The sequence below is a fragment of the Peromyscus leucopus genome, chromosome 9 (genome assembly GCF_004664715.2).
Source record: "Peromyscus leucopus breed LL Stock chromosome 9, UCI_PerLeu_2.1, whole genome shotgun sequence".
In the NCBI taxonomy this organism is placed as follows: domain Eukaryota; kingdom Metazoa; phylum Chordata; class Mammalia; order Rodentia; family Cricetidae; genus Peromyscus; species Peromyscus leucopus.
This window is the reverse complement of record NC_051070.1, coordinates 48,512,583-48,521,955: the sequence shown is the minus strand read 5'-3', so window position 1 is coordinate 48,521,955 and position 9,373 is coordinate 48,512,583. Positions and strand designations below refer to the sequence as shown.

General features: G+C 45.6%; 1 protein-coding gene and 1 pseudogene across 5 annotated transcripts in view; both read right to left on the bottom strand.

Moving 5' to 3' along the window:
- Positions 1-9,373, bottom strand: part of Lrch1 (leucine rich repeats and calponin homology domain containing 1) — a 200,575-nt gene that overhangs the window by 87,551 nt on the left and 103,651 nt on the right. For all 5 annotated transcript variants that reach the window (XM_028878101.2, XM_037208390.1, XM_028878107.2 and 2 more), the window contains exon 3: positions 801-927. In XM_028878101.2, the coding sequence (XP_028733934.1) occupies positions 801-927 (127 nt within the window). The remainder of the gene's footprint in view (positions 1-800; positions 928-9,373) is intronic.
- On the bottom strand, positions 4,091-4,981 carry LOC114699185 (annotated as a pseudogene).

The window sequence follows — 9,373 nt, the reverse complement described above, 5'->3', positions numbered from 1 at the left end:
GTATGGCCTCCAATCTTAGATAGTGGAGATTTTCCTAACTTAACCATACATCTTGTATGTAAATGCAATCTGCAAAAATTATGTCGCTACAATGCCATCACCTGTCAACTTCGAAACTGCAAACCTGTTAAGATTCAGGTGTCATCCACAGGCAACTTGTAAATGTCAGGAACCATAACACCACACAGCAAGGATGCCACTGTCAGGTCCCCTCACTTAATGACTTTATCACACGCTGTCTCCAAAGAATAGGCACCTGCTGTAGTTTCTATGTTGGTCCCAAGGGTTCATGCACCGGAACCTTAGTCTCCAGGCTGGTAGGAGGAAGAGGAGGTAGGGGGATCCTTTAAGGAGTGGAGCCTAATGGAAGATGATCAGAGGATTGGGACATGGCCTTAGTCAGGATTATCATAGTGCTTGCAGGACCCCAGTAAGGGCCAGCGAGAGTGGATCACTATAAAATAGCAAAACTGCCCCCCCTCCCTCTGTTTGGCTACTGGTCTAGTCATGTGCTCTTTCCCTCATACATTTGCTCCCACCGTGATGCCATCAGCTGTGGATGAGGAAATCCCTCAGCAGTGGCCAAACAGATACGGCCAGCTTGGTCATGTACTTTCAGCTTCCAAAACTGTGATTTAACAATCTGTTTTATAACATTCCCAGTCTTGGGCATTCGTTACAGTGAGGGGAAAGGATGATTACTGCCTTCTTCTTGTCCGTCTATAACAAAGTCTTTCGGAGAACCTTTAACGGTTATGATTAGTTAGCAAAGAAGAACATCTTAGAAATCAGTAACATACCAACTCCATTAACTGTTTGAGCTGACCTATCTCTTCAGGCAGTGATCCCAGCTTGTTGTTACTTGCGATTAAGACTTTGAGAGGCAGACCACACAGGCAGGCGGGCAGGGCGGACAGCTGATTTCGGCTGTAAAGACAATACAACAAGAACACATGTAAACAGAAAGGCCACTTCATGATGCTGCCTGTGAGCAGGTTCTCTTTTGTTGCTAAGTACCTTTTTCTCTGGGTTTTTTGAGATAGGGGCTCTCCTGTAGCCCTGGGGGGCCTGGAATCCCTCCATAGCCTACACTGGCTTTCAACAGCATGATCTTCTGCCTGTACCTCCAAAATGCTAGAATCACAGCCTGCACAGCATGCCCAGCTGTGAACATGAGAAGATACTTTATAAATATAAAAACTCTAATACTTCTGTCTATGAAATCACTCAAATTATTAAGTGCACAAGAAAAAAATACATAAAAAAAGAATGGAGGAGTGGATAGACAAGATTGGATAACAAATACCAAAATGCAATTTGACAACCATGCCGAGATTTCATCTTACACCAATCGGAATGGTGAAGATTGATAAAAAACAAATGACAGTTCATGCTGGCGAGGACACAGAGTAAGGGGACACTCGTCCACTGCTGGTGGGACTGCAAACTTGTAGAGCCACTAGGGAAAGCAGTGTGGCACTTCCTTGGGGAGATGGAATTCATCTACCTCAAGAAGCAACTATCCTACCCTTGGGCATATTCTCAAAAGATGCTTCATCCAACCACAGCGACACCTGCTCAACCATGTTCATTGCTGCTCTTTCCATAGTAGTCAGAAAGTGGAAGAAACCTAGATATTCCTCAACAGACGAGTAATTAATGAAAATGTAGTACAATTATGTAACAGACTATTACTCAAATGGAAAAAAAAAATGAAATTCATAAGTAAATGGATAGAGCTAGTAAAAATCATTCTGAATGAAGTGACCCAGACCCAAAAGAAGAAATATGGTATATATTTACATGTATGTGGATGTTAGCTAGTAAGTCTTCGATAAGCAGACTACAATCCATATAACCACAGTGGTTAAGTATAGAGTAAGGGATGGGGGAGGGAAGGATCTCCCTAGGAAGGGGAAATAGAATAGATAGTTATTGATGGATTGGGAGAGGGGACTTGAACAGGAGCATCCAGGGAGGGGAAGGGAAAGTGGAATAAGAGGGAGAATATGGAGGGGCAGCTAACACTAAGGGCCATTTGAGGGGTCATATAAAAACCTACTACAGTAGAAGCTTCTTAAAATATATATAAATATGAAAGAAATCTAAATGGAATCACCAAATGACCAGGAGACAAAGCTACAACAAAACACCTCTTGCCACCAAATGAAACCTTGAGGTTACATCTCATTGGAGTTGTTGGCCATAGGAGCCCCATGGAAACCCATACACAACCCAGGCTATTGCCAAGGCTATTGGTGGCCCTCCACAAACTGAGAGTACGGCCAATTGCCGGAGATAATACCTCAGCAACTCACAGAACATGGAGAAGCCAGGCTGGTGCCTGCCTAGAGCCTTCACCCCTGCTGACTCGAAGGTATTAGCATGCTATCTAAAGAGATAGTCAACACCAACCCAGCTATAAAACCTTCTGTCAACGATGGTGGCCTGCATGCAAGATACACAGGTACACTGAAAGCAAAAAAGCTCTGGGAGTAATCAACCCCTATCTGACTGGACTTAAGGCCCATTCCATAAGAGGGAACACAGACAAGACACTGCTCAGGTGGCCAATAACCTGATACCAGCAAAAGCCATGAACCTGGGGGAAAACAAATACTATCGTTCTGCTAAAGCAACGTAGCAATAACATGACTCCTAACAACACTCTGCTACACTCATAGTCATCGCCTTGTTCAGCCATCATCACAGAGGCCTCCTCCTACAGCAGATGGGAACAACCACAGAGCCCCACAACTGGACAGTGGGCAGAGTGAAAGGCCTTGGAATGCTCATCCTAAATGGTATGTCGACATCAAATCCTCCTGCCAGGGCTCAGGGAACTCCACGGAAGAGGGGGCAGAAAGATTTTAAGAGCCAGAGGGGATAGAAGATGCAAAGGAAACAGCAGGCCTTCTAGACACAGCAGGGCTGACACACATATGACCTCACAGAGACCAGCAGCATGCACAGGGTCTGTACTAGTCTAAGTCAGATGGGGTCCCAGTGGTGAGAGGGGAAATGGATATAAGCCCCCGTCCCTAACCCAGAAGCTATTTCCAATTGATAACTGCTTGCAAAGGAAAAATGAATTTTTCTCCAATGGAGTCTCACTGGATATACAAACCACTTTTAGGGGCAGGTCCCACGCCCAGCAGTAGATGGCCAACACAAAATGAACTGAATAGTGGTTGTGGAGGCCCTTTGGGCGGGGAGGGGAGGGTGTCTCAAATGCTTAGTCTGCGATTTTTTTTTTTTTTTAACTTCACAGGTATTTTGCTCATATATTATGGTTTCCAGTTTGGGTTTTTATGGGATTTCTATATGTGTGAATGTGTGTGTCTCTGCTTTGACATGTGTTTCTTGTACTTTCTCTTAAGTTTTTTTTTTTTTTTTTTTTTTTTTTGACCTGTGCATTTGTTTGTCTGTTTGTTTTTATCTTATTATTTTTTATAAGTCTATTTGCTTTCTAAAAAGAAAGAACAAGAAAGTGTATGGACTTAGGTGTGTGGGGAGTTGGGAGGATCTGGAAGCAGTTAGAGGAGAGAAAACTGTAATTAAAATGTATTACATAAAAAAAACTATTTTCAATTTTTTTTAGTTACCATGAAATATTTTTTTTAAAAAATAAACTTACAATTCAAAAAAAAATGCAATCTGACAGAAAGAATGCACTCTGCAGTCCTGAAGCAGAGTCGGGCGAGTCAACTTTCCAAATGTCACATATTTCAGTATCAGTGATGGGCCGAAAAGTTGCCATGGAAACGTGACCATAGTTTAAGGACGGGAAGATGCTAAGCACCAGGTAGTTCCTTTCACCTGTACAGGCATCAAATCACCACACTGCAGCTCACAACTCTCCCCAACTCCTGGGTGGCATTAAAAACACACAGAGGGGCCCTGGCAGGAGGCAGCTTTGCACAGTGGGGTGCCACAGAGCTCCTTGGAAGGACAGAAGGACAACTTTTCCCTCATTACCCTCAAACCAAGACCAATGGAGCTAGTGCTGTTACAGCTCGGGTCATAAATAGTCCCCAAAGGATGCCTCTTTTTTTTTTTTTTTTAAACAGATTTAATCCACTTTATTTTTCTTGTATAAAAACCCTTATGTGGTGGCCACAGCTAGAGCCTGGGTTCTCTGAACAGACACTCTGGTGTGGGTTTTCACAAGATGGTCAGTGAATTCCTGATGAGGAGATTTGGTGAACACAGTCTCTTTCCAGAGGTCGGGGGTCAGGTAGCTGTAGGTCTTGGAGATGGCACCAAAGGTGGCCTTGGCAAAGTTGCCCAGGGTGGCAGTGCAGCCCCTGGCTGATGTGTAGCAGTCATTTATACCAGTCATCATCAGTAACTTCTTAGGCACAGGAGCAGAGCCGATGCCAGTGCCTCTGGGGGCAGGGATGAGACGCACCAACACAGAGCCACAGCGGCCTGTCACTTTGCACGGGACAGTGTGGGGCTTGACAATCTTGTTCCCCCAGTAGCCTCTCCACACAGGGACAAAGGACAGCTTGGCCAAGATGATGGCCCCTCGGATGGCAGTGGCTCCTTGGAGCACTTCACACCAAGACCAACATGACCATTGTAGTCCCCAATAGTGACAAAAGCCTTGAACCTGGTCGGCTGGCCATCCCGAGTCTGCTTCTGCACTGGCATGATCTTTAGAACCTCATCCTTTAGAGATGCGCCCAGGAAAAAGTCAATGATCTCGGATTCCTTAATGGGAAGGGAGGGCAGGTAGATCTCCTCCAGGGACTTGATCTTCATGTCCTTAACCAGGCAGCCCAGCTTGGTGACAGGGATCCACTCCTTGTCTTCAGCTTTACCTCCACGAGCCCCATGGCCTCGACCACAGCCCGGACCACGACCGCTGCACCTAAGACTGCTGCCGAATCGAATCCTCGCGGAAGCCGCTGCGGCCTCCTAGTCCTGGGCCCTCGGGTCCTCCGAGCCCTCCCGCTGCACCGGCCTCATCCACCATTTGGTGTTTTCCGGAAGAAGAAGAAGCCAAAGGATGCCTCTTAAAAGCCCACCACCAGCCGAGCGGTAGTAGCCCACACCTTTAATCCTAGCACATCCATCCGAGGCAGAGCTCTGCGACTTGGAGGCCATCCTGATCTACAGAGTCAGTTCTAGGACCGCCAGGGCTACACAGAGAAACCCTGTCTTGAAAAAACAGCAACAACGAAAAGCACACCACCTTCTGAGAGTACCATGGCGCTCTGGCCATGGAGTACACCACCTAGCAACAGACACAGAAGCAATGGCGCCTAACTGACGAGACTGGAACTTCCCAAAGAAAGCCACCCGAACCTTTCATCCTTTTAAGTTGACCATCTCAACTGCTTTGTTACATGAACAGAGCGCCGTCTAACTAATGCCACTGCTCTCAGATCCTGACAACGTGGACAGGAAACTCAGTCAGACAGGACCGGTACTCTGCCGGCACTGTTCAGTCTTTTTTTTTTTTTTTTTTAAGGGACATTCAGAATTTACTGCTAGAAGAGTTCTTTTTTAATGTTTGTGAGTGTTTTGCCTGCAAACGTGCACCACATGAGTGCAGGTGTCCAGAGAGAACATCTGATCTACTAGTACGGGATGATTGTAAACTACAGAGTGAACCTGGGTCCTCTAGAAGAACAGCAAGTGTTTTTTGTTGTTGTTGTTGTTGTTTTTGTTTTTGTTTTTTTTGTTGTTGTTTTTTTTTTCTTGTAGCTTTGTGTTTCCTAGCTCACTTAGTAGCAGGCTGGCCCAACTCACAGAGATCCGCCTCCTGCCTCCCAAGTGCGATTAAAGCGTGCGCCACCACGCCCGGCTAACAGCAAGTGTTTTTAAACACTGAGCCATCTCTCCAGCACCCAAGATTTTTAATACTGGTTTTAAGCATGAAGAGGAAGAGAGGTGCTTGGGGGAAAGTGAAACACAGCCATGTGCGTGTACTGGGTGTACATGGGTGTGGCTTCTCAAAGGAGAGTCACTGTCTGTAGGGAGGGAATTGGTGCAACCTATAAATCAGTGCAACCTATAAATCAGTGCAACCTATAAATCCAATGTTTGACCCAGCTCTATACCGTTAAAAAGGAGCTGCTACAACTGCAGTCGGCTTGAGTGCCTGCAAAGGAGCAGAGGGAAAGGAACAAGGCAGCCTTCTACCAAAGGATGCCTGGTACCCGGAGGCTTCAGCTTCCCAGAGTAGCCAACAAAGTCGGACGGGGTTTTGCTCCACTCTGCATGAAGAGATCACACAGAAGTCTCTCAACTTCCTACTGGCCGTGTTTAGTTTTCTAAGTCAGACAAAGAGTCAATGAATGAAACTCTGTTGCCTCTCCACATGTTCCTGTCAGCCAATTAGTTCAGCCTCCCCGTCACCCCCCAAGCCCTTTGTCCTGCCACCAACCACAGAGACAGATGGGTTACAGTTTCTCTGATTCTCTTTCCCCCACGCTTCTGTAGATGAAGCCAATGGCATGTGATTGCAACTATTAAAAACTTCCCTGTGTTTGTGCACACATGCGTGACATTTCAATGCCATGCCCTGTGTTCACGCCTATTTAGAGGTCAAAACATCTGTAAGTCACAATAAGAAAGAAAGAGTTCTAACCTATCGAAAATATCATTAGTGATCATTGGGGGAGGTATCTAAAAAGTGGTTTTTATTTTCCTTTGCACATTTTGCCATATTTTCCAAAATTCCTACAAGTGTTTTTATGAATCAGAAAAGAAACATCATCTAGCAAGATAAACTGGATTAGATGCTCCTCACATGGGTGTTTCTATCTATGAGAACTCCCTGAGATATGCACATAACCCATGCACGGTGGTTCATAACCTATACAGGAGACTCCGCCTCCCCTGTGCATAGTTAGGGAAAGGAATCTGGTGCACAGATGGGCACCTCTGACCTATGCGCTCAGAAAAAGCAGGTGCTGTGGTGAGCAAGGAGCCTATCCAATGGAGGCCCTCAATATCTCAATACCGCTCAACACCTCAATATTGCTCCTACTGCAGGCGCACGCTGCCCAGCTCTATTAGGGTGAGAAACAGCACACAAACTATTTTCCCCATGGCCCAGATCTGCAAGGAAGCTATTTCCACAACTGGGCAGAGGAGCTTTCCTATAAAGGTTCAGCAGGAAAGAGAAGAGTTCCCGTCCCACCCCCTAACCCCCACCCCGCCCCGGGCCTGGCTATGAAGATTAGAAAAACAGACAGACTATGACACTCTTCCAATCTCTGGGAACAGTAGAGGGGAGAAGTGAGCCACCAGCCGGCCTCTCGGCCCTCTCACATCCCTCCCACAGCCCTCTCCCCCCTACAAAGACCTGGTCAAGGAACTGGTTGGATAAGGGTCCTTTTGGTGCTCGGCTGGCTTTTCTCAAGCTCTGAGAAGGGCTCTGTAGCCATCACCTCTATAAAAGAGAACTCAGTTATTAAAAGGTGACGAGTAAATAATTCACAACGTAACTTGTGATTATGAAATATTTATGAATATGTCAACTGGGCCTGTGGTCCACACCTATAATCCGACACTTAGGGAGCTGAGGGAGAAGGGACACCGAGGTGACAGAGCAAGACCTGGTCTCACCCAGCGGAACCGGGGCTGGAGAGATGGCTCGGCCGTTAAAAAGGCGAGGCTCACAACCAGAACTATAAAAAACAGAACGGTTTATAGATATCCTATTTCACAAAGTGAGGACTGGCCAAAAAGAAAGTTAACTGGGCGTTTCTCTTAGGATGGAGGCACATCTCAACTTTCTGCTGAGGAAAGGAGTATGTGGGGGGCGGGGGTATTTCCAGAAATGTCTACCTTCCAATCCACACTGAAATCTTCCCAATACCTCTGTTACAGGTCTCACCACCTGATGCAGGTGCCTAACCCGGTTAAGTGACCCAAGTGACCCTTTTTCTGACCAAAGACATCCATAAAGACACACGCATTTTCTTTAAAAACCTAAGCTTATGAAGCACCCATGGCCTCTTTGGTGGGAATGAATGCTTTTTACACCAAAAGCTGCTTGGCCAGCCTCAAGTCTGTGGGGTTAAGTATTTAGTCAGAATAAAAGCGTGGCAATGGGCAGGAGCGTGTTCCTTCAATGCCACCTACCTGCTCCTTCAGCATCGCTCCATATATTTTGATGAAAGGTATTTTGGGATTATATGCAGTTTTCATGACTAACAACGGCCTATGGTCTCCCAGAGAAACATTCCTGAAGAGGAAGAGCGACTGTATCCCTCTAGCCCCAGGTCGACTGCAGACGTCAGCAGCCTTAGCTTCCTGAAACCACTCATCTGATATCCATTTCTCTCAGGCCAGCCCCAAGGGCCCAATCTCCTCCCCATTCTCCACTCGGCTCCTATAAGCCTCCGGGCTATAAACAGAGCCTTCATGGAAAGAATGTTTAAGAATAAGGCCACATGGTACCTGATAAGGCCAATATTTATTCTCCAATCAAATCAGTGAGCCTGTCTAAAAGCTATTTTTATTTAATGTTTATTTCTGTCAACTCTTTACCAACGAGTTGATTTGTAGCAGAATGGGCTCCTTGGGGTTGACACAGACTCACGGGTTCAACTGTGGTGGCCTGAGACTTCCTGTCCTTACTTCAGGAGAGCCTGCCTACCTCCTCCTGCCACTGGCCCTGCCCTGTCTGGGAGGAGAGGGACCAAGGCTTGGCTTTCACCAGGTCCTCTGATGTCACTGGCTGTCTTTCTCAGCTGAGTAACTCCTCAGGTGTTTATTTCTCATCATAAAACCAAGTAACACAGCTCAAGACCATCTATGGCTCTGTTTGTTGACAAAATCCACAGGGTGAATTTTCAAATACTAGCACCCCAGCCTTTGTTCCTAAATTAAGGATTCACAGGCCAAGATGTTTCTGATTTGTCATTTTCAGAGAGCATTATTTGTATATCTTTTAACTAAAGTACTTATCAGTGTCCATTTTGAGAGGTTAAATTAATGACTTTTTGTTGGTTTATTTTGGGGTTATTTTTCTTGAAATAAGTAAAAACATAGATGTGTAATATTCTCTATGTGATTTCATTGTCAGGGAATAATATTCTTATTTCCCCTAGTTATACAGGATACAGTTGTGTGTTTATGTGTCTTCACTTAATAAAGGTACAAAGAACTGACTTAGGAATAATTTATAGAAAAATGTTTATCACTGGGTGGTGATGGTGCACACCTTTAATCCCAACCCTGAGGAGGCAGAGGCAGGCGAATCTCTATGAGTTTGAGGCAATCCTGGTCTACAGAGCCAGTTCCAGGATAGCCAGAGCTACAAAGAAAAACCCCATCTCGAAAAACCAAAACAAACAAATGAATAAATAAATAAAAGTTCACCACAGATGTATCTACTATGACTTTGTAC